General features: G+C 46.9%; 1 protein-coding gene across 9 annotated transcripts in view; it reads right to left on the bottom strand.

Annotated features, from left to right (window-relative positions):
- Positions 1 to 1,063: 1,063 nt before the first annotated feature.
- Positions 1,064 to 25,719, bottom strand: part of B3GAT1 (beta-1,3-glucuronyltransferase 1) — a 167,842-nt gene continuing 143,186 nt past the window's right edge. For 7 of the 9 annotated variants that reach the window (XM_029573646.1, XM_029573647.1, XM_029573653.1 and 4 more), the window contains 4 exons: positions 23,449 to 23,957; positions 14,296 to 14,592; positions 3,298 to 3,411; positions 1,065 to 2,228 (listed from right to left, as the gene is read on the bottom strand). In XM_029573646.1, coding sequence (XP_029429506.1) covers positions 3,325 to 3,411; positions 14,296 to 14,592; positions 23,449 to 23,957 — 893 coding nt within the window. In that variant the 3' untranslated portion in view covers positions 1,065 to 2,228; positions 3,298 to 3,324. Of the gene's footprint in view, positions 2,229 to 3,297; positions 3,412 to 14,295; positions 14,593 to 23,448; positions 23,958 to 25,719 lie in introns of all 9 variants that reach the window. The other 2 variants (XR_003852217.1, XM_029573648.1) reach the window with 2 other exon arrangements.

Raw genomic sequence — 25,719 nt, 5'->3', positions numbered from 1 at the left:
TTGGGTTCACTCTAGCAGCTGTAAGAGCCACTTTAAGTGCTGAGGAAGCAGAATCAACATAAGAATAGGCAGCCAAGTAATTGTCTTAGTCTTACAAAAAAAAAAAAAAAGGCTTTAAAATTTAAATTGAATCAAAACCATGAAGCATGAAACTGCTCCAAGCCAATATACAGAGAGTCTTTGTTGGCCATTGCACATAAATGATTATTTTCAAACTTCCATGATTAGAGAGACAATAATGGCAAATGCCTCAAAAACTCCAGCGCGCTTGAGCCAAATTTTTTAAATAAATATTAGAAATTGTTAAATAATTTGCAGTCATGTACAAGAACGTAGATCTGAAATCCTAGAAAATGTAACAGACTTTATTACTGAGTTTATTAGGGGACGACTGTCCTGGGGATCAAGGCTCAAACAGAGCATACATTTATATATTTCAAGGTAAGTGTCTTACACCAACCCTGGCTGTTTCCTCAATCAACAGAGCATATGGTGCTGCCCAGTTTTCCTGGTCAGGCCAGGCTGCTCTTTCACCCACTGAGGAAAGATTCCCTGCATGTTTCCTTTTCTTCTTGTAGAACCATCCTTAGCAGCATTGTCAGGCACAGAAGCTTTCCAGCCCAACGCTGGCTGTGGGCGTTATAAAAATGCATACAAAGGTAACCTGCATGATGGAAAACATCAGAGCAAACCTGCAGGGCTCCTTCAAATGGACGTGGAGGATTTCCTTTAGACAAAAGAAAATCAGCAATGTAACTGTTGATAACTTTCTAAAGCTATCAAATATTCAAAGATGCGAGCTTTCGGGTTTGGCATAATACCTTCTCAGAGTTTTCTTAGTGATTTAGGTCCAGGAGAACGTTACTGATCTTTTCAGGTTCATGGTCTCAAGCAAACCTATACAGGACCAAAGGCCCTGTGGAACTGAGTGAGAGGAAAACTTGAGCGTTGTGTAAAAACATGCCTTTAAAATAAAAACAAAAAAAAAAAGAAGAGATAAAACTGGCCATAACATAACCACACGTCTTTTCTTTATCTACTTTCCAAATATAAACTCTTGAAAAGAAGTGACAAAGGATGGAATTAAAATCATTCAGAATTTATTTTAAAAACAGCAGCATAGCAGCTTTCAAGGTCTCCAGTATCCTTTTCCTGTTTAATCAGGGAGTAGCTGCTTTTATTTTTCGTTTGTTTCATTCTTACCCTACCAGAGGGTGTAAGATGGGAAGAACCAGCAGAAAGAGAATCTCATGGGAAGGAATTGATGCAAGGCTCAGTTCAGCCTCTTCTCCCACAAGCAAAACTGGGCCACCTCTTCACATTTCCCCTTTCTTCGCTCTTTGTCACTCCCTCCATGCACCAACAAAATAAAACAAAAAGAGAACATTTAAATCTTAAATTGGTTTTAAAAATGCAAATGGAAAAGTAAACTATTTCCTTCCCAAGCGAACATGGCCTGGGCAGGCCCATACATCCATCCTCTGAGTGCTTGGTAATCCAGCATTTATGTCAGTAAGGTTAAAATGAAATCTGAACACAACAGTACAAGCTGTAAACATTAAGACATAAATCAACTCAGGCAGGGAAAAGTACTTAAAATCCAAGCCTCTTCCTCCCCTCCCTCTTGTTTGTTATTCAAATTGCTGGCCTAAGACCTGCCCAGAGAACAGAACCGTGCCCTTCCGCTAGGCTTTCAGCAGCTTCCTGCTTTCTTGTGCAGTATAATAAATATGAATTTAAGTAAGTTCTTGCATTAAGGGGCAAGGTGCTATCCGAGAAGGCAGCCACTCTCTGCTACTGAACAGATGCTCAATCTTAAGAGCACACTTGCACCATGTTTTATGAGGGTAGAGGGTGTATGGGGAATCCATTAGAAAGCAAACCTCTGTTCTGCTTCCCACTGAAATGTTCTGTTGGAATCTGGGCATCCTAAGCCTTGCTCCAGTGCCTTAGAGACCTCATCCAGCTCTTCTGGGCCCGTCCCCTTCCCAGGCATGCCATGCACACGCTCCTTCAAGCCAGGCCTGTGTGGCTCGTACTGCAAAGGAAGATGGTGCCATGTCTCAATTTTCTGTGCTTTTCGGAATGTCCAAAGTACATGAGGAGGTCAGTAGGATCCTTGGGGGTTTGGCTTTGTCCTTAGGATAGAAGCAGACCTGGCAGAGTGGTTGGTATGAGGAGGAGATGCCCGCGAGATGAACGCAGACACGCTTGGCAAGAAGCAGCTTCTGCAGGAAAACAGAAATGGAAAAGAAAAGGAGGCCTTTTCAGAATCTGCCTTGTGGTCTGCACGTCTTACTTCATCTGGAAAATCCTCTAAAATCAAAGCTACCTGCCATTGGCTGCAATAAAAGGAAAATGAGTCACTTTTTTTTTCTAATTTTAAAAAAATCCGCTGCACTAAAGTAATGCGGGTCTTGTCATGCTACCGCCTAGTCACATTTGTTAGAAAACTATCTTCTAGTTCAGTAACAAGAAAAATTGTGTTATGATCCTGTGCAAACCTTAGTGCAATATCAAGGTTCTGCAAGTAGGAACAGAGCGGGTCATCTCTTATGAAAGATACAATTTTCTAATTGAACTGAATAGCTGAAATGATACTTCATGTGTTCTTTTGTGGCGATGAAGAGGTGCAGTCACTTAGCTGCAGCCTTTCCGAAACAGCTCTTAGCAGTATAGCTCAGCCTGACCTACAGCAGCTTGAGTTCTTTCCCAAACATATCAGTTTTGTCACATACCACTCCTTGTTGGTCAAATACTATTTGTTGGGGATTTTTTTTTTTGGGGGGGGGGGGGGGGGGTTAGTGTAGGCTGCCAGCTAAGTCAGATTGTATGTATTGTTCTGGGAGCCTTGGCTAGGAATCAAACTCATTGCACTATACCAGGTGTGGGCAATTCTGGTCCTGGAGTGCCAGAAACAGGTCTGGTTTTCTTTTCAGATCATCCACAATGAATATGCACAGAGAAAATACTGAGGAACTGCAGGTGGCACTAGGGTTTACGTAGCAGTGTCAGTCAAGTTTTTCTCTGTCTCCATCTGCTGGCAGAGATGCATAAACCCAGGCGTTTGGACTGATCCAGGTAAGCATAAGGTATCTCTGCATACAGTGGAGCCAGTGCATGCACATATATCTCGTTGTCGATATCCAGAAACCCGGCCTGTTTGTGGCACTCTAGGATGGGAGTTGCCTAACCCTATGCTATACCACGTTTACATGGTAGGTTTAAGGACTAGCACTAACAGCCATTTTCTGAGTTTTAAGTGGCAGATTACTGCTGTTGGTTAATATGTTTTACCTGTTCAGCTCATAGGATGTCCCAGAGTCAGATTTCCACATTAGGATCTGTGAAACCTTTCTTACCCTCATTCACCAACACAGGTTTCTCCGTCCTGGTATGCCAGACGAGAATCTGAAAGCACAACAGCAAACATCAGAAATCATAGCCTTCGGCCAAGGTGACTGCTTTTCCTGACCCACACACCCCTTCTCTTTACTCATACTCCAGCCCGTTCCTATGGAGAGCAATTTTTAAACAGCCCACATTTTCAAAGTAGCCTTATGCAGATAATGTATCTGCTTCTGGGGAATAGAAGAGGCAGGGTATTGTGATTTCTAGCAAGTGGCACAAAAGGCAGAATAGAATACAGATTTTAAAAAACATATTAAATGATGGCAGCTTGCCCGCAGATGCTGCTCATGCATCCCCTTGTATGCTCTACTCAAAGTTGAGGGACTTTATTCTGCTGGCAACATATTTTCTTAAAAATCAATATTCAATAAAAGAAAGTGTGAGTTAAGTAATGCAATCGCATGCACAAATATCTAGGATCTTCTTACTGTAGTTTTTTATTTTCTGAATGAAATCAATGAGAAAATCAAATGTCAATTCCATGCATACAATGGGGCAAAAAAAAAACAAACCAAAAGAGAGAGACTGGACACACCTATTCAGACCTGGAGTGAGGCCATAACCCTAGTGGGGACTGTCACTCTACACATGAGCACAAGGTATTTGCATGCAAGGCTTTTAGTGTGCATGCGCAAGGTAATTTTGTCAAGGCTTTTAGTTTGCTTCCTTGTTTTGTCTGCTTAACAGTTTGATTTTTTTCTTAGGAACAAAATGCTGACTACATTTTCCATAAAACGTCCTAACTTCTCTGGTCAGATAGGTCCGATCTCTTACACTTCTCTCTGTAGAGCTTGTGCAAATGATCTATTAATGGAGTATGTTCTTAAAGATCAAAGCTTGGGAAGAATCAGCATTCCCCATGGTGAAAAGAAAAGTGCTTCATTAGCTTAGTAGAGCAGAGACCTTTCCTGTCCTTGGCCCCATTTTAAACTACTCAGGATTAAGAATTCAGAAGAAACAGGGGGGTTGTAAACCACTAGTGAGGGAAAAAATAGGAAGCATAAAGGAATCAAAGGAACTTCACACTGCAAGGTGTTACAGCTGTAGCAGAAGGCTGGGGTAAACTGCATGGACCGTTTATGGCTACAATCCTAAAAGTAGCATCAAGTCTTTCAAGAAAGCTGAGGTAACCTGCATTGTGCAACCATGGTTATCACCCTAACATCAGTAAGCACGGGGTGGCTAGATGTGTCAGACAAAAGCCTCACTGCTTTTGCTGGCTGTTTAGATTACTACAAAACTTGGTGGTAAGGCATGGGAAGGGGCCTGGGTATTGGTTTAAGTTTAGGACTTGCAAGACCCAAAGAGGAAGATAAGGTCTGCAATCCACCAGAGGAGGTGGTGGAGGCCAGCACTGCAATGGAATGTAAACATGCTTGGGACAGATATGGAAGGCAGTGGTTGAGGGGTTACTGGTGTATATAGGAATTTATAGGGTCATCTACCCAAAGTGGCAGAGAACCAGAGAGTGGACTGGATGGGCCAAGTGGTCTTTATCTGTTATCATTTACTATGTTTTATGTTACTAAACATAGATTGAAAAAGTCATCTTGCATGGTTCTCATGAACACCAATTCTTGTGGCCTCAACAGGTTTGGTTTGCATGGCATCTAAAATAGGAAAAATTAACCTGTTCTTAGATCAAATATGTGTGTGGAATTCATTTTCTGTATCTATGGATATCCTGAATATTACACTTGTTAAAAGCCCTCGAAGACTAAAGTCAAGAAGCACTGCATGAGAGCTTCCCAAACCTGTCCCAGGGACTCTATACCCTGTTGGGTTTTCAGGATATCCACAATGAATATGCATGCACTAAATTAGCATAGATTGGGTTACCAATATATAGAAACATAGAAATGACGGCAGAAGAAGACCAAACGGCCCATCCAGTCTCCCAGCAAGCTATGCACTTTTTTCTTCTCTCTCTCATACTTCTGTTACTCTTGGCTCTTAGTAACCTTTTGGTTCTATTTCCCTTCCACCCGCACCGTTAATGTAGGGAGCAGTGTTGGAACTGCATCCAAGTGAATATCTACCATAGTTAGGGGTAGTAACCGATGCAATAAGCAAGCTACACCCATGCCTTTGTTTACCCAGACTACGTAACTCAGTCCTTGTTGGTTATTGTCTGTATATAGATCCACCTTTCTACGTTCCCCCTGCCGTTGAAGCAGAGAACTATGCTGGATGTGTGTTGAAAGTGAAGTATCAGACTTTCTCCCCTGCCGTTGAAGCAGAGAGCTATGTTGGATATGCGTGAAGTATCAGACTTTCTCCCCTGCCGTTGAAGCAGAGAGCTATGTTGGATATGCGTGAAGTATCAGACTTTCTCCCCTGCCGTTGAAGCAGAGAGCTATGTTGTATATGCGTGAAGTATCAGACTTTCTCCCCTGCCGTTGAAGCAGAGAGCTATGCTGGATATGCATTGAAAGTAAAGTATCTGGCTTATTTAGTTTGGGGTAGTAACCGCCGTAACAAGCAAGCTACTCCCTGCTTTTTGTGAATGCAAATCCTTTTTTTCCACACTTCCTCTTGCCATTGAAGCTTAGAGCAATGTTGGAGTCGCATTAACCGTGTGTATGTTTATTGAATAAGGGTATAATCTCTAGGCAGTAGCTGTCATTCACGCGAGTCACCCACTCTTCATTCACATCCTCTAGACTTGATGGATCCACAGTGTTTATCCCACGCCCCTTTGAAGCCCTCCACAATTCTGGTCTTCAACACTTCCTCCGGAAGGGCATTCCAGGCATCCACCACCCTCTCCATGAAGAAATACTTCCTGACATTGGTTCTGAGTCTTCCTCCTTGGAGCTTCAACTCATGACCCCTGATTCTGCTGATTTTTTTCCGATGGAAAAGGTTTGTCGTTGTCTTTGGATCGTTAAAACCTTTCAAGTATCTGAAAGTTTGAATCATATCACTCCTGCTCCTCCTTTCTTCCAGGGTGTACATATTTAGATTCTTCAATCTCTCCTCATAAGTCATTTGATGAAGATCCTCCACCTTTCTGGTCGCCCTTCTCTGGACCGCTTCCATCTTGTCTCTGTCTCTTTGGAGATACGGTCTCCAGAACTGAACACAGTACTCCAGGTGAGGCCTCACCAAGGACCTGTACAAGGGGATAATCACTTCCCTTTTCTTACTTGATATTCCTCTCTCAATGCAGCCCAGCATTCTTCTGGCTTTTGCTATCGCCTTGTCATATTGTTTCGCCGACTTCAGATCATTAGACACCATCACCCCAAGGTCTCTCTCCTGCTCCGTGCACATTAGCCTTTCCCCTTCCATTGAATACAGTTCATTCGAATTTCCTCTCCCCATATGCATGACTTTGCACTTCTTGGCAATGAATCTCAGCTGCCATATCTTCGACCACTCTTCCAGCTTCCTTAAATCCCGTCTCATTCTCTCCACTCCTTCCGGCGTGTCCACTCTATTGCAGATCTTAGTGTCGTCCGCAAAAAGACAAATTTTACCTTCTATCCCATCCGCAATGTCGCTCACAAAGATATTGAACAGGATCAGTCCCAACACCGATCCTTGCGGTACACCACTTAAAACCGCTCTCTCTTCAGAGAGAGTTCCATTTTCCATCACACATTGTCTTCTGTCCGTCAACCAGTTTGCAATCCAGGCCACCACCTTGGCCCTCACTCCTACTAAGCTTCTCATTTTATTCACCAGTCTCCTGTGCGGAACCGTATCAAAAGCTTTGCTGAAATCCAAGTATTATGCAAATTTATCTCATGTATATTAATTCTGAGTATTCCGATACTGAAAACCTGATCAATTATATGGTCTCCAGGAAGCCCTGCATTAGACCTTGGAACTAGGAAGCAGGGAAGTATGTATGCAAACTTTAACATTTATCATGACCAGGTTTTGTGAATCCTGATTAAAATTGAAAACAGAAAGGATCCAAACTTCTGTTTAATGTTACCATAGCATACTGGAATTTGTATAAGTTTAAAAAAACAAAAAAAAATAATCACACAATAGACAAAAGAAGAAAACTGAAGGCAGAAATTAACAAATTTCATTTTAGGACGATGGGTGCCTGTGAAACTGCAGCATTGTACTCCTTTCTTCTGCACAATTATAGAAAAAAATATTCCGAAGCTTAGATATTTATTGTTTTCAGCTGTCTTTGTTACTACTGAGAATAGAGACTCCAAATTTGGTCTTTTAAACATGGTTATAAAAATGAACTAAAATCCATAAAATAATTGTAAAAAATACCTTCAAGCCTGCAGAGGGGATGCTTATTACCGGGCTTCCCAGACCTGTCCTGGGGACCCCACAGCCAGTCGGATTTTCAGGATATCCACAATAAATATGCATATTCTGAGTCTCCATGATATGCAAATGTATCTCATGTATATTCATTATGAATATCCTGAAAACCTGGCTGCTGTGGGGTCTGGGAAGCTCTGGTTTCATGAGGTTAAAGTGAACCCTAACAAATTGTCTTTAGATACCAGGGGTGGCCAACTCCGGTCTTCATGAGCCATTCATTATGAATATGCATGGGATAGATTTGCATACAATGGAGGCATCTTCATTGTGGAGACCCTTTTTGTGGCTCTTGAGGACCATAGTTGACTGCCCCTAGTACATGGTCCAAATGCTACCACAGTCTTTTACTTCCCATTTTCATGTTTGCTGTAAAGAAGCTACCCCCGGATGCTACAAAACATTAGAAATGAATTTATGGGTAAAGTTTAAATATGACCCCTAATTATAACATGTTTTAACCAACATTATTTGCATGTTTTAAAATACAGAAAAGGTATATAGAATATTTTATTTACTAAACCCAGAGGGTTTATTATGAAACTGCATTAAACTGGAACCTTCAAGCAATGTTGATACTTTTTGGATTTTGGTTAGTAAACAGTAACAAAATTCAAGAAAGCATGGGATATGTAAGAGGATCCTTAATTCCAGGAACACAAAGGATTCAGTTGGGGGGGCTCATAAAATTTCCAAAGGAAGAAAATTAGGCAGACAAGTAGGGTCTTAACAACATTTATCTGTTCCCTGTACGTACCCGGATCAGTCCAGACTCCTGGGTTTTGCCCCCCCTCCAGCAGATGGAGACAGAAGTCTACAAACCAAACTCCACCTATATCTAGGCTGGTGCCTCCTACAGTCTGGCAGTATTCTTCTGTCTCCTAGCAGGTGGAGAGGGTGCAAAACCTACAGTCTGTGCTTAGCCTAAGTTTTTTAGGTGGTAGTTAAAAAAAAAAAAAAAAAGGGAAAGTAGCAGGAGTTAGGCTCTCAGAGGGGAAGGACCGCAGAGGCTTGCCTGCTGGTCCCAGTCCCCGCCTCCCAGGGGAGGGTGAGGTCCTGAGGGGACCGTTCCCCCTGGTTGAGGCTGCCGAAGAGTGGGGGAGCCCCATATTCCGGCATTCCTTCAGGGGATCCCGGCTCACTCCCCCCAGCTGGCTCCGGAACCGAGGATTAGGTTAAAAAAAAAAAAGTTTGTTTTTGGTTTGTGTTCCCTGCGTATTCTCTCGGTCGCTCTCTCTCTCTCTCTCTCTCTCTCTCTCTCTCTCTCTCTCTCTGCCGCCGGGGTCCGTTCCGTTTTGCTGGCTCGCTTGTCGGGAGGGGGAGGGCCTGATTGTTTTTCTTTGCGGGCTCTTCTCTCCTGCTCCGCGGCAGACCATGCCGAGGCAGGCGGCTTGTCGGGCCTGCGGGTCCGCGGTGGCGCGGCTGTCTAGGGACAGCCTCTGTTCTTTGTGTGTGGGAGAGGGAGCGCCGGGGACCCGGGGGGGTAGGCAGCCTCGCGCCGGGTCCCCCGCGGCTGCAGCGGCGATTTCGGCCGGGTCGTCTTCGGGGTTCCCGGGGACGGCCGCCATTTTGGGCGCGATTTCGGCGGGAACGGCGGCCATTTTCTCGCCTCGGGGAGCCAAGGCAAACGCAGGTCAAGCGGAGAGGGGGGTGGATATCCCCCCGCCGCTTTTATCACCCCAACACAGGGCTCCTGGGGGGGGGGGGGAGACCAGCGAGGCCCAGTACCCCCAGCGAGGATCCCCTCTCAGAAGGGGATGAAGAAGAGGGGTCCTCGGATTCCTCATTTAATTCACAGTTTGTGCTCCATATGCACAAGGCCTTTAAGGCCCGCCGCATGGCCAGGAAGAGGGCCCAGGGGAACCCGCCTCCGGAGTCCGGATCTTCAGCGGGGAAGAGATCTAGGCCCATCCCAGTGGCTGAGGGCCCGGCCAAGGGGCATCCCCTTCGGTCCCGGGGTTCCAGAGGTGAGCAAGGTTCCTCTTCGGAGTCAGAGGAGCCGGAGGAGTCTACAGAGGATCAGGACCTTCCGTCCCAGCCCCTGAGGGGAGTTGAAGGAGACAGAGAGCCGGGGACCACGGGTTCCGGAGTCTCTCATGGAGCAGAGGGAGATGACCCGAAGGTGATTAGATTGTTTCGGAAGGACGAGCTAGGGCCCCTCATTCCGGAAATCCTGGGGGAACTGGGGATCCAGCTTCCTCAGGTGGAGTCACGTCTCGGGGTGACGGATCCGGTTGTTTTGGGGCTTTGGGGTCCTCCCTCGGCCTTTCCTTTGCATTTCTCGGGCTCGGATTTGCTCTTTAAGGAGTGGGATACTCCAGAATTGGGTCTGAAAGTGGCGAAGGCAATGGATAAATTGTATCCCCTGCCGGAGGACGTTCTGGAGCTGTTGCGCTTGCCGAAGATAGATTTGGCGGTAGCAGCGGTGACAAAGAAGACCACCATCCCGGTAACCGGAGGTACTGCGCTTAAGGATTTGCAGGATAGAAAATTGGAAGTTCAGCTTAAGCGAATCTTTGAGGTCTCGGCGTTGGGAATTCGTGCGGCGATTTGCAGTAATTTTTCCCTGAGGGCAGGTCTTCGCTGGGCACAGCAGCTGTTGGCCAATGAGTCCCTGTTCTCTGATGAGGTGCGCCAGGCAAGTCGCTTAGAAGCGGTTATTGCCTATAGTGCGGATGCCTTTTATGATCTTTTGCGCACATCTGCCAGAACAATGGTATCCGCGGTAGTGGCGCGGCGGCTGCTATGGCTCCGTCATTGGTCTGCGGATGTAACCTCCAAGGCACGGTTGGGCTCCTTACCCTTTAAGGGGAAGTTATTGTTTGGCAAGGAATTGGAGGATCTGATTGAATCCCTAGGTGAGAATAAGATGCATTGGCTGCCGGAGGATAGGCCAAGGTACCGTGGGGCTCCAGCCTCTCGTCCTTGTTTTCGCGGCGGTCGACGGTCACAGACGTCTCGGGGATCAAGTTCTTCTTTTCGTCACAGTGCTAACCGACAGCAATCTTATTCTCAGTCCTTTCGTGGGCGCCGTTTCGGTCGTCCGGGAGCCAGTCAGAGTGTGCAGGGAGGTAAACCTGCACAATGATGTGCGGCCGGTCCATTCCTTCGTTCCCAAAATTGGCAGCAAGTTGAGCCGGTTTTACGAGGAATGGACCCGAATCACGTCAGATCAGTGGGTACTAGAGGTGATAAGATACGGTTACGCGTTAGATTTTTCACACTGGCCGTCCCGCTGTTTCCTGGTGTTGCCTTGCGGTTTTTCAGAAAAACGCCGGGCGGTACAGTTGACGCTAGTTCGGCTTCACGATCTCAGGGCAATTGTTTCTGTTCCTCCCGCCGAGATCCGCGCGGGCCGATATTCCGTTTACTTCGTAGTACCCAAGAAAGAAGGAACGTTTCGTCCCATTCTTGATCTGAAGAGTGTCATCAGATGTCTGAGAATTCCTCTGTTTCGGATGGAAACATTGCGTTCGGTGATCGCGTCTGTGAGGAAGGGGGAGTTTCTGGCCTCCCTGGATCTCACGGAGGCATACCTCCACATTGGCATTCGACCGGACCACCAGCAGTTTCTCCGTTTTGCAGTGCTGGGACAGCATTTCCAGTTTCAGGCGCTTCCATTTGGCCTGGCGACGGCTCCTCGCACGTTCACCAAGATCATGGTGGTAGTGGCAGCGCGGCTCCACAAAGAGGGTCTGTTGGTGCATCTGTATTTAGATGATTGGCTGATCCGGACCAAGTCGGAGGCGCTTTGTCAAGCGGCTGTTCAGCGGGTGCTCCAGCTGTTGCGTTTGCTTGGTTGGGTGGTCAATGTGTCCAAGAGCCACCTGGTGCCGTCACAGTCCCTGGAGTATTTGGGAGCTTTGTTCGACACGTGTCAAGGAACAGTGTCGCTCACGCAGGGAGGAATGGTCAAATTGCAGACGCAAATTCGACGATTGTTAATCAAGCCGGTACCGATCGTCTGGGACTACTTACAGGTATTGGGGTCCATGAATTCTACGCTGGAATTGGTTCCATGGGCATTCGCTCATATGCGTCCTTTGCAGTCAGCGTTGCTATCCCACTGGTGCCCAATATTGGAAGACTTTCACCTCCCCTTGCCATTGACCCAGGACGCCAGGGACAGCTTGGCCTGGTGGCTGTGTCCAAGCAACTTGAGTCGAGGGGTCTCTCTGGAGGTTCCATCGTGGACAGTGGTTACCACAGACGCCAGTCTGTACGGTTGGGGAGCAGTCTGTCTCGGGCAGTCAGTTCAGGGTCAATGGTCGCCTCGGGAGGCGTTGTGGTCCATCAATCGATTGGAAACTCGAGCAGTACGGCTGGCTCTATTGCAGTTCCTTCCTCTCATCGGCGGTCAGTCCGTCAGGATCCTTTCGGACAATGCGACCATGGTGGCTTACATCAATCGGCAAGGGGGGACCAAGAGTCAGGCGGTGGCAACCGAAGCCCGGTCATTGATATGGGCGGAGACACATCTGAGCAGTATTGCGGCCTCTCACATAGCCGGGGTAGAAAACATCCAGGCAGATTTCCTCAGTCGCCACTGGCTGGATCCCGGAGAGTGGGAGCTCACGGAGGAAGCATTCCAGCTCATCTGTGCCCGATGGGGCACACCAGCAATTGATCTGATGGCAACTTTCAAGAATGCAAAAGCTCCCCGTTTATTTGCTCGACGTCGGGAGACAGCAGCGGAAGGAGTGGACGCTCTGGTATTGCCGTGGCCGACCGATGTGTTGCTCTATGCGTTTTCCCCGTGGCCTCTCATAGGCAGGGTGCTACGTCGAATCGAGGTGCACCCAGCGGACGTGGTAGTCGTCGCTCCCGAATGGCTGAGACGACCGTGGTTCGCGGATCTGCTGAACCTGGCGGTCGAGGAACCACTTCGTTTTCCGTGTCTTCCGGATCTCCTGCATCAGGGACCCGTTTGTTTCGACCTGGTAGATCGCTTTTGTCTAGCGGCATGAGGCAAAGGTTGAGATCCAAGGGGTATGCGGAGACGGTAGTATCTACGCTTTTGCGTTCGCGTAAGAAGTCTACGTCGTTGTCTTATGTGTGAATTTGGAGGGTTTTTGAATTCTGGTGTCTTGCGCACGACGTGGTGCCTACGTCGTGGGACTGTCTCGGATATACTTCTTTTCCTACAGGAGGGATTGTCCAAAGGTCTTTCCTGTAGTTTCTTGAGGGTGCAAGAAGCGGCTCTGGGTTTCTTGCGAGGACGGATTCATGGAGCGTCGTTGACAGCGCATCCGGATGTAGTGCGTTTTCTTCGGGGGGTGAGGCATTTGCGTCCTCCGTTTCGGCAGCTATGCCCGTCCTGGAATTTGAATGTGGTCCTTAAGGCATTGTGCGCGGCACCTTTCGAACCTATTCGCAAAGTCACCCTTAAGGATTTGACTCTGAAGGTGGTGTTCTTGGTGGCCATTGTATCGGCGCGGCGGATATCTGAGCTTCAGGCTCTGTCGTGTCGAGAGCCTTTCTTGAGGATTTCGGAGTCTGGGATCTCGTTGTGTACGGTGCCGTCCTTTTTACCCAAAGTGGTTTCATCGTACCATGTGAACCAGACGGTCGAGTTACCATCGTTTTTGCAGGTGGAGGCTTCGGATCCCATGGCTAAGGATCTTCATAAGTTGGATGTGCGACGAGCGCTGTTGCAATATCTGGAGATCACCAATGCCTTTAGAGTGTCTGACCACCTATTTGTGCTCTACAGTGGTCCGCGGCGGGGTAATGCGGCCTCCAAGACTACCATTGCTCCTCATCCTCATCCGATCGGCATTCCTTTTGCAGGGTAGGTCGCTACCCGCGGGGCTGCGAGCCCATTCTACTCGCGCCCAGGCCACTTCCTGGGCGGAATGTCATCATATCCCTACAGAGGAGATCTGTAGGGCGGCCACCTGGAAATCGGTACAAACGTTTGCCCGGCGCTATCATTTGGATGTTAAGGCTCCAGGGCCGATGGGGGTTTGGAGAAGGAGTGCTTAGAGCAGGCCTCTCCGGCTCCCAACCCAAGTAAGGTAAGCTCTGGTACATCCCAGGAGTCTGGACTGATCCGGGTACGTACAGGGAAAAGAAAATTAGGTTCTTACCTTTGCTAATTTTCGTTCCTGTAGTACCACGGATCAGTTCAGAGTCCCACCCAGTCGTGGGGCTGATGCCGGGAGAGGCGGTGTAGTCTGTGTGTTAGTCTTTTTATCAGCCAGAATGAGTTGATGTTCGATACCTCGAGTTCTGTTCCCAGTTGGGGGGTTGTACACCGGTATCGCGGTAGTTGTTTATCGAGTTTAGTTGAAGTTCTTGGTGGTGTTCTGCTTTGACATTAAGTAATACTGCCAGACTGTAGGTGGCACCAGCCTAGATATAGGCAGAGTTTGGTTTGTAAACTTCTGTCTCCATCTGCTAGAGGGGGGGCAAAACCCAGGAGTCTGGACTGATCCGTGGTACTACAGGAACGAAAATTAGCAAAGGTAAGAACCGAATTTTCTTTTGTCATATCCTGTTTCTATGATATTCTTGACTGAAAATTATTAATTTACTTTCTATCTTCAGCTGAGGACAAAGCTCCAGTCCCATTCCATTAAATACCTTGGTGCAATTGGCAGCTTTGGGCTCCAGGTCGTTCAGAGTCACCAGTTCCCGAAGGAGGCTGCTTTCTTGGTAGCCACCTTTCACCCCACGCAGTTTGAAGTATGCCTGAGATCGTTGGAGGATCAGCCTGAGATTGACCGCAAAACCTGCCATGTCGATGGCAAAAGGCCGGTGAGGGTCAAATACGGTCTTCCAGCCATATACCTTCCCTGCTGCATTCACCTTGGGCGACTCGTAACGCAAGCCCCCCACAAAGGCCACTGGCCACACTGACACTTTCCTAGTGCTACGCATCTGGTAATAAAAAAAAAAAGGAAAGTTAATGGTAGAATGTTCTAAAGCTGTCCTACCCTGTCAATGGACCCTTTTAAATAATGATAAATAGAAAACTGAGTGTACACAGCTAAGGGTGGAGTTGTAATAGGAAAAAAATGCATGCAGAAAGAATTTATCATTGCAAAATGTTGGATTATATCCATTTAGTACTTGGTCCTAACTTTATGTACCAGCCTATTTTGCATGCGTGAAGTGAGATGGGTACAGGCATAACAAACATGCATGTGGGATGACCATATAGCTCCATGTCAAGGGGGACAAGTCAATCCAGTCCTGGTTTTACCCCATTGCATTCATAGAAATGTAGTTCTGATTTCTCTATTGATTTCCATAAGAAGAGCAGAACTATGTCTCACTGCATGCATTGGGGTAAACCAGGAGCTGGTTCAGTTTTGGGTTTTTTTTCCCTTGACAAGGAGCTACTTGGTCACTCTACATGCAAAGGTAAATTTTAAAACAACCAATGCATGCAATGAGACAATAAATAAAAAGGACTTTAGGGTGGACGGTGGTGCTCATGATTAAAGAGCTAAGCAAGGTACACCGGGATGGTGCCCTAAAAGTTTTATGAAGCATCACTTACACTCTTTAAAAATTTTTCTCTGGTAACCGTTTGGTGATTATGTCTAAATGTGAAAAGCGTTGTTCTAAGCAAGTTTTGAAGTTTTAAACCATTTAGGTTTTGAATATAACAAAAAGGATAAACACCTATGATATATTAACATCTAAAAGGGTTAATTAGTGTGGGTTTTTGTAGTGCTATTTCCAGTGAATACCCTCACTGTGTGTGGATTGGTAGGGTTTTTAATCTACAATTCTAGGCAGGCTATAATATAATAATAATATAATCTAGCCTGGGGTTTGTGCGCATAAAAGTATGTGAAATCAGATTTTGCGTATAAATTTATTTGCACAGAAAAAGGCGTTCTGATGGGCAGAGCTAGGGTGGAGTTTGGCTTTACGTGCACATTTATTGATGTTAAAAATCTGCATGTAAATTCACATACAGTAGTTACACGTTGCAAAGAACAGGTGTAACTTTGCACAGATGAGTTTCTGTGCAAAGTTTTACATAATTTTCAAAGAGAACTTAAGTACATAAATTCACTTTGTTAATTGGTGGAAAGTATGAGTGTAGCTGCCACAGTGTTACAAAATTACCCTCCCTGTGTAAATAAGTTATACACCAAGATCCACTCAGATATGTAAATTTTTCATTCTCCAACGACAAGCAGGATGGGACTCCTCACACATGGATGACGACATCGGATGGAGCCCGGCATGGAAAACGTCAAAGTTTCATGCCCAGCATGCTGCTAACCACGCATCCATGTGGGGTCCCTCTTCAGTCTCTTCTTTTCTGCAGAGCTGTCGCCTCGTGGTTTCGGAGCTCATGCTTATTTTTACCATTTTTGGCTACTTTGAAATGTTTTTTTCCTGCCTCATGCCACATAGGGTCCCTCGCCCTCCTCGGGCAGTGTTTGGTAAATGCTTTGTGCCTTCACAGTCGATCGCCGAAGGCTTCCCCTCCTGGTGTCTGCCAGCCATTGACCACGCACTGCACTCTTTTTTTCCATGGCATCAACTGGCTTCTGCCAGTGCCCCGGGACTATGTCCATCACAGATCCTCACGAGGTCTGCGTCCTTTGCATGGGGATTTCCCACGATGTCTGTGTCTGCAATCTTTGTGACCAGATGACCCCCAAGGGTCGTCGGGCCCATCTTGACAAAATGGAAACATTTTCAGGTCCAAGCGGACGGAGCGTCCTTGGCGTCGGGGCCCTCCACCCCATATCCCATCTTGATGCCACTGGTTAACAGGAAGATGGTTGTGGTATACCTAGTCCAGCCATCCACTGGGTTCGACTGCTGTCAACTCCCCCACCAGTTGGTGGTGGTAGAGTCAGCCCTGAAAAAGGCTCCTCCAGGGCGTGAGCATAAAGCTCTTGACGTATTGGAGCACAGAGTGTTTCAGGGTGCCATGCTTACTGTCTGCATAGCTTGCTACCAGCTTTACATGGGACAGTATTCCCGGAAACTGTATGTTAAGTTTGCTGGCTTTGAGTTCCCCCGGCCAGCCACACTCACCCAACGCCGCTCCAGCACAGACCAGCCCCGGGCCTCCTGATAGCGGTGGGGAATCGCTGCCGCCAAGACCACCTTCCTTCCGGCTCTGAACCGCCAGGCCAACACTACTGACGCTACGGTCCCTGGACACCTGCCAACGCTGCTGGTTCCCCTGCTTCGTGGCTGCATCGCTGCCAACTTCCTCCTGCATCCGGCGTGCCCCTAGGCACACATGCGCCTCTCTTCGGCAATTAAAGGGCCCGTGGCAGGAAAATGCCCACGGCCCCTCCAGATGACATCATCATCACTTCAGCACTATATAAGGCTGGATGCTACTTCCAGCCTTTGCCTTGGCAATAGGTCTTCTCTCTCCTGAGATGTGCATTGCCTTAGTTCATGAGTTCGTTTCACCTGCTTGTCTTTGGTTTAAATTGAACAGGACTTGACTATGAGCTATGCCACCTGCCAAGACCCCTACCTGGACATTGGCTGTGAGTCTGCTGCTGCTTCGATCCCTGCATGGATCACTTCAGGCTTCTTTCCCCATCTCCAGACTTAGCCTGCGCTACTGCGTCTTGCCCCTCTTCTGAACTTCCATCTATGCAGAGGCCCCATGTAAGTCAGCCAACCCCAGCACCTGAGGATTCAACCTAAGGGAAAAGTGGGCTGGTAGTGGTGAAGCTCCAGCGAGATATCTGCTCCTCATCCACCTCGCCTGCCGACGGTAGGGGCCTGTGGGGCTCCTCCCCACAAGCAGTGCCAACTCCCCCTCGGTCCAAGGGTCCACCAGAATAACACTGTGGAAATAGGCCCTGGAATTTAGTGAGCGTCTGCCTCAACAATTCCAGGAGGATTTCCAGTCTATTGTCTAGCAGGGCCTGGAGTGTGATAAGCACAAGATTTGCTCGGCTTATGATGTCTTCGAAACAGCCACAAGGACCGCTGCAGCGGGCATCGGTGCCCAACGGACGGCATGGCTATGGGCCTCCGACTTGTGCCCTGAGGTCCAAGACTATCTGGCGGACTTGCCATATACGGGGGAGAAGCTATTTGGAGACAGAATTAAGGAGGCTGTAGCTCAGCTGAAAGATTATCAGGAAACCCTTCAGCAGTTGTCGGCTAGTACTTCCGACACCCAGCCTACTAGAAAGCCCCCATGGCAATATCCTAAATGCTTTTCTGTCAGCCTCGTAAATATTACCAACCTGCACCAAGGTACAGGGCTGTCCCCAAGACAAGACAGAGACAACCTGGGCCACTTTGAGCACCTACAGTTCCACCACAGAACCCCGCCATGGAGTTCTGACTGGCGGCTAGGGAGCATGAGCCAGCCTTCTCCACAGGACCCCATCCCCTCCAGTCCAGCTATTCACAGATCGGTGGATCTCAATCACATCGGACCTCTGGGTCTTTTCCATCATCCGTCAAGGTAACAGGCTGCATTTCCAGTGTCTTCCACCCCGCTCCCCTCCATGTCCCCAGTGGAGAGCAGCAGGGAACTTACGGATACTTCGAGTGGAACTCTCCACCCTCGTTCTTGTTCAGGCGGTCAAACCCATTCCGCCCAGCCAACAGGGTGAAGGAGTCTACTCCAGGTATTTTCTAATCCCCAAGAAGATGGGTCACCTCCGGCCCATTCTGGACCTGAGAGCCTTAAACCATTTCTTTTGCCCTGATTCCCCTTCTCAAGGCGGGAGACTGGCTCTGCTCCCTCGATCTCAGACGCATACACCCATATCCCCATCGTTCAGATGGATCGGTAGTACATGAGATTCCTGGTCGATGGGAATCAGTATTGAGTTCTGCCCTTTGGCCTGGCATCTGCACCCCAGGTCTTCACCAAATGTCTGACAGTTGTCAGTGCCCATCTTCGAAGGTGGGGAATTCATGTTTCCCCCTACCTCGACAATTGGTTCACCAAGAGCAACTCCCAACAAGGGCCTCAGAGTGCCATGCGCCTCACGATCGACACCTTGGAGACTCTGGGATTCCTGATCAACTATCCAAAATCCCATCTCCAGATGTCTTTGTAACTGCACTTCATTGGGGCATGTCCAAGCGAAGGCTTTCCTAAGTTGGGAAAGGGCAGAGGCCCTTGCGGCTCTTGCCTGACACGTCTCCAGTTGCCCCCATAACTTTTCTCACCAGCTCCTCTGACTGCTGGGCTATATGGCGGCGACGGTGCTTGTTACCTCATTTGCTCGGCTACACGTGCACAGAGCACAATGGACATTGCATGCTCAATAGTGTCAAGCTTTGGAGGACCTGCGTACTCATATTCTAGCTATGACATGGTTGCAGCAGTCTCTCCAGTGGTAGACAGTCCCCTTGATCCTGCAGCAAGGTTGCTCCTTTTGGAGTGCTCAGCCCCAGGCCACACTCATCATCAACGCTTCTCAGACAGGGTGGGGAGTGTATGTTCTGGGCTTCTGCACCCAAGGGTTCTGGTCGGTTCAGGAGTCACGGCTCCAGATCAACCTCTTAGAGTTGCGAGCGATCCACTATGCCTTGCGTGTGTTCCGAGAGCAGTTCATGAACAAGGTGGTTCTGGTTCAGACCAACAATCAGGTGGCTATGTGGAACCTGAACAGGAGGCAGTCCATGTTTGGTCATGGCCATCGAAAACGGCATCACCCTCCGGGCAGTGTACCTCCCCAGGGGTGGACAACATTCTGGCCGATGCCTTAAGCTGGACGTTCCGGCCCCACGAATGGTTCCTCAGTCAGGAAATAGCGAACTGCATCTTCTGCTCCTGGGGGACCCCAGACATCCACCTCTTAGCCTGCTTGGAAAACAGAAAAGTGCACTGCTTCTGCTCCCTCTGCAAGAGGAGCAGGGGATCGATATTGGATGCTTCTTGATCCACTGGGGCACAAGGTTGCTGTACTCTTACCCTTCCCTTCCTCTCATATCCAAGATGCTCCAGAAGTTGCAGCAGGATCAGGGCTCCATGATTCTGATTGCCCCCTGCTGGCCCCAGCAGGGGCTCCATGATTCTGATTGCCCCCTGCTGGCCCCAGCAGTCTGGTTCCTGACTCTTCGTGACCTGGCTCATGCCCATATCCAACTGGGGATGGCTCTGGACCTAATCATCCAGAACGAGTGCAGGCTTCGCCACCCCAACCTGCAAGCCTTGGCTCGCATGGCTTGGATGTTGACCGGGTGATGGTAGGGGCCCCCAGCCTATCGGAAGGGGTATCTCTTGTCATAAGAACATGCCATACTGGGTCAGACCAAGGGTCCATCAAACCCAGCATCTTGTTTCCAACAGTGGCCAATCCAGGCCATCATAACCTGGCAAGTACCTGAAAACTAAGTCTATTCCATGTTACTGTTGCTAGTAATAATAGTGGCTATTTTCTAAGTCAACTTAATTAATAGCAGGTAATGGACTTCTCCTCCAAGAACTTATCCAATCCTTTTTTAAACACAGCTATACTAACTGCACTAACCACATCCTCTGGCAACAAATTCCAGAGTTTAATTGTGCGTTGAGTGAAAAAGAACTCTCTGATTAGTTTTAAATGTGCCACATGCTAACTTCATGGAGTGCCCCCTAGTCTTTCTATTATCTGAAAGAGTAAATAACCTATTCACATCTACCCGTTCTAGACCTCTCATGATTTTAAACACCTCTATCACATCCCCCCTCAGCCGTCTCTTCTCCAAGCTGAAAAGTCCTAACCTCTTTAGTCTTTCCTCATAGGGGAGCTGTTCCATTCCCCTTATCATTTTGGTAGCCCTTTTCTGTACCTTCTCCATCGCAATTAATCTTTTTTGAGATGCGGCGACCAGAATTGTAAACAGTATTCAAGGTGCGGTCTCACCATGGAGCGATACAGAGGCATTATGACATTTTCCGTTTTATTCACCATTCCCTTTCTAATAATTCCCAACATTCTGTTTTCTTTTTTGACTGCCGCAGCACACTGAACTGACGATTTCAATGTGTTATCCACTATGACGCCTAGATCTCTTTCTTGGGTGGTAGCACCTAATATGGAACCTAACATCGTGTAACTATAGCATGGGTTATTTTGCCCTATATGCATCACCTGGAGTCCAGAAAACCTTCCACCAGAAAGTCCTATAATCTTAAGTGGAAGCGGTTTTCATCTTGGTGTGAGGGTCATGGTCTGGATCGCTTCTCTTGCTCCCCTCCGGCACTTTTGGACTACCTGTTGTCCCTTTCTGAGTCCAGACTACGTCAATGAGGGTGCACCTCCGTGCCATTGGAGCATACCATAGGAGTTACGAATGGCCCTGCAATTTCTTCCCATCTGCTAGTGGGCCGAATCATGAAGAGCTTACTACAACTAAAGCCTCCCACTTGTCCCCAATTTCCTGGGATCTCAATGTATACCTCTCTCAACTCATGAAACCTACATTTGAACCACTGCGTTCTTGTGATCTAAAGTACCTCTCCTGGAAGTTGATCTTCCTGGTTGCGATGACATCAGCTTGCAGGGTAGGTGAAATGCAAGCTCTGGTGTCATACCCACCTTATATGAAGTTTTGTCACAACAAGGTGCTCCTGCAGATACACCCAAAGATTTTTCCCAAGGTGGTTTCGGAGTTTCATCTCAACTAGTCCATTGTGTTGCCTTCTATTTTGCCCGAGGCCCCACGCTCACCAAGGTGAACATGTTCTACACACATTGGATTGCAAGAGGGTGCTTGCCTTTTAATTGGAACAGACAGCGCCCCACCATGTCTCCACTCAGCTTTTAGTCTCCTTCGACAGAAACAGATAGGAGTCGCTGTCTTCAAGCAGACTCTAACCCACTGGCTTCGGATTGCATCGTTTTCTGTTATGCACAGGCAGGTTTTCAGCTTGATGGCCAAGTCAAAGCTCACACTGTCCGGGCCATGTCTGTCTTGGTGGTTCACTTACATGCAGTTCCCATTCACGAGATTTGTAGAGCAGCAACCTGGAGTTCGTTCCACACATTCACCTCCCATTATTGCCTGGACAAGGATGGCCGGCAGGATAGTCGTTTCGGACAGTTCATCCTCCGTAATCGCTTCCAAATATGAAAACCCAACTCTCCCTCCGTGGGCCCTATCCTTGGGTGCAGTCCTGCTCCGGTGGTTGTTGCAGCTCCACTGTTGTGCATGTTTGCACCTGTTCCCTGCTGTACATGTTTGGAGAGGCCTGGAGCTATTTAATCACCCATGTGTGAGGACTACCATCCTGCTTGTCCTTGGAGAAAGCAAAGTTGCTTACCTGTACCAGGTGTTCTCCAAAGACAGCAGGATGTTAGTGCTTTCGAAACCCGCCTGCCACCCCGCAGAGTTGGTTTTTCTCTCAGTTTGTTATTTTATTTTTTGCAAATTCTATATTATAAGACTGAAGAAGGAGCCTGCGTGGACATGTGGTTAGCAACATGCTGGGCATGCTCAGTGTGCCTGTCAAAGTTTGACAAAAGTTTTCCATGGCGGGCCCCATCTGATGATGTCACCCATGTGTGAGGACTAAGATCCTGCTATCCTTGGAGAACAACTGTTACAGGTAAGCAACTTTGCTTTCTCCATAGTCAGAAAAACATGGAACCTATGTTGGGGCCAATGCTATACCATGTGAAGCAACTAGCACACTGCTTAACACTCGATTGAACGCATGTCCATAACCCCCAAGGCAATACGGGGATCAGCGTGTCCAAAACGCATGTCCAAATCACCACGTAGCTAATAGCACTCATCACATGTAAATTCCATGTAGATGAGGCTATTAGCTAATCTCTGTGATGCAAAATATTTCCCACGCGGCTAATGCATCCATTGCAATGCGGCAAATTTTACGCTACACTCAGCGCAATGAAAAAAAAGAAAAATTCTGCTTTATGTGATTCCTCCTAATTTTATCATCGTGATACTAAGTAGGAGGAACCAAATAAAGAAGATTTAGTTAAAGATAAAAAGCTTTTGCAAAAAACAAAAAATTCTGGATGCCTAATAGACACACACACAAGATACACAATCCAGGTCATGTATCTTGTATGTGTCTATGCCGGTAGCGGGAGAAAATGGACACTGGTCGATTGAGCGTCTGTTTTCCCAACCTGCTTGACAGCCACATCTCCTGGGTGCCCGATGCCGAGGAGGTGCTACGGACACACAGATTTTCCCTAGCGTCTCCTTTTTTGCGCAACCCCTAATTTAAACATTGCATCGTGTGCCCAGGAGAGGTGGCTGGGTGCACGTTAGGAAAGCGGGCGCTCAACACTGAGTGCCCGACTTGTACGCACAGATATTGCATCAGCCCCAATGTTTGTTCAATTCTTTTTTGAAGAGGAATGATACAGAACTTATGAAAGAGATTATGCAAGCCGGTGTGCTAAACACCAAATCCACAAAAGAAAATTGAAATTTCAGTCATGAAACTACCACACTAAGATAAATGAGAGAAGGAGGAAAATTAAAACATATACGGCTGTCTAAAATGAACATTCCAGTGTCATCAAGCCCTCAGAGTTCTTTTGTAAGAACATTACCACACCAAGGGATTCATAGTGCAATAAAAACAAGGCCCACAGTACTACTAAACATCTGTATCCATGACAACTACATCAAAATCCCTTGCCCCATGTTAATTCCCAAATACTATGCTGGAGGAAAGAGAGACCATTGACATTGTACTCTATAGCATGAGAAAAAGACTCCCAAGGGAGGAAATTGAGCCTTTGTGAGATCTGGAAATTTAACTGCACAGGACTGGGAAACTAACAGGAACAAAAGTCTCCTCACCTCTTCGAACAGCTCCAGGCTGTAGGTGTTATCATCATCGGCAAAGTAAACAATTCCAGGCTCACTGTTGTTTTTATTAAATGTATCCCTCAGCCACCGAAGAGCTAAGTTCCTCTGCATTGTCCCTCGAGGAATGCGGGGATCCCGCATGTCTCCTCTCAGCTTATAGTTGCGGGGCGTCTCCACATTGAGGTGGGTGTAGTTCAGTCCTGTCTCTCGCAGCATTCTTGTCACAAGAGGAGTCCGTCTCTGGGAATCCTCCACCAGGATCCAGTGCAAATTGGGCACATGCAGCAAGGTGTTGGCAAGACGCGTTAACTCTGCCTTCTGCACTGGGCGACTATAAGTAGGTGTGATAACATGGATAGTGGGTAGGTTATCGGACCATGGAGGTGGCCGGGTGTAGACGTACTCTGTCCTGACCACTTCCACTATGTCTCTATCAGATGAACAATACTCCTTGAAGTCAGAGCCCTGGCCTAGATCCCGCCTTCCATCACTCCCATCATCTGCAAGAAGACAACCATAGATCAGAGTCCAACAATGCCAACATTCTCCAGCTCTGAAAACAATAAACTGTAATGGGTAGCGACCTTTAGAAAATGTGAGTTTGGACCATTCTTGGGAACAGGTACACCAGCACTGGGCCTTTTTGACAATCTGTATACACTAATTGCAAGGAACATTAATTCCACTTATAGTTCAGTATTAGTCTGGAGCAAGGGACGTTTGTATAAACTAGAGATTGACTAAACTTCAGTCTAGTTGTTGGAGTCAGATGATACAGTTTAGTTTAACTATATCATCTAAAGACAGTTATCAAAGCCTTTGAATGAGGTATAGATGGATGGAATGAGCTGCAACTCACAATCTGAGATCCATGATACACTAACATGATCTTAAGTAGATCACAATCCACTGGCCCATTTTTCAATTGGAATGTGTAATTTCACTGCAGGACTACATTTCAAAGGCAATTTTCAAAACTTTTACATAAAATTTGCTTTTTGAAAATTCCCCCTCCCCCATTTTGTGTAAAAGTGGGCATGGGGAAAAAGGGGTGTGATTAGATTGTGGTAGGAAAAGAACGTGATTATTTCATTTAGAAATCATAGTGCTTAGTTTGCATCGGTTACAATGCAGACACAAAGTACAAGAGTACTTTGTACACACATTGTGCATGTCAGGCAATTTCTCAAAGGGAAACTGTTGGGCATTTTTCTTTGAAAATCATCTTGCAGACCTATGGATACAAAGCACCCTGGGACCTGCAATCTCCACAGGGAGCCTGAAAATTTTCCCCATCATGCATAGCTGTGGATACTGGTGGTATTCATCAACAGTGACCCTATCTCATTAGCCAATTCTGTCATTCTTTATTAGGTATAGTATGGAATTGGCCCGTGTTTTTATAAGGTTCCACAAGTTTCTCTATTACTTAATTTTTGCATGCCTTATGAGTTGATTGGGTCTGGAGGAATAAAATCACCAAGTAAAGGTGCATTTGTTTATTTTACAGCTGAACAGAGAATGACAGACAATTCAATTACAGAAAAATTTAGGGTTGCTTTAAAGACAGAGATCTCTGCCTTTTGTTTTATTTGTGTGATAATAGAGGATGTAATAGATCAAACTGAAAAGTAACATCACCAGAACCAGATGGCATTCACCCCAGAGTCCTGAAAGAACTCAAACATGAAATTGCAAACCTGTTACTATTAATCTGTAACCTAACATTTCAAACAGTCACAATATCTGAAGATTAGAGCATGGCCAATGTTACACTGATTTTTTTTAAAAAGGGCGCTAGGCACAATCCGGAAAACTATAGACTGGTAAGCTTGATGTTGGTGCAGGGAAAAATGGTAGCAGCTAGTCTTAAAAACAAAATTAATGTCCATATAGACAAACATAATTAATGTGAAAGAATCAACATAGTCTTAGCAAAGGAAAGTCTTGCCTTACCAATCTTGGATTTTTTTAAAGGTACAGTAAACGTAGATAACGGTAAGCAGGTTAATTTTTCAGAATGCATTGACAAAGTCTCCCATTAGAGACTCCTCAGGTAATTGGGAGGTCCTGGGATAGAAGACAGTGTCCTATTAGGAAGTAGTAATTGGTTAAAAGACAGGAACACAAGATAGGACCAAATTGTCAGTTTACCAAATAGAGAAAGGTCATTAGTGGAGTACTGCAGGGATCAGTACTGGGACTTGTGCTGTTTAATATATTCATAAATGTTCTGGAGAAGGGGATGATAAGCGAGGTGAT

The sequence above is a fragment of the Rhinatrema bivittatum genome, chromosome 12, assembly GCF_901001135.1.
Source record: "Rhinatrema bivittatum chromosome 12, aRhiBiv1.1, whole genome shotgun sequence".
NCBI lineage: Eukaryota > Metazoa > Chordata > Amphibia > Gymnophiona > Rhinatrematidae > Rhinatrema > Rhinatrema bivittatum.
The sequence above is the reverse complement of the archived record's forward strand: the minus strand, read 5'-3'. Positions and strand labels throughout refer to the sequence as shown.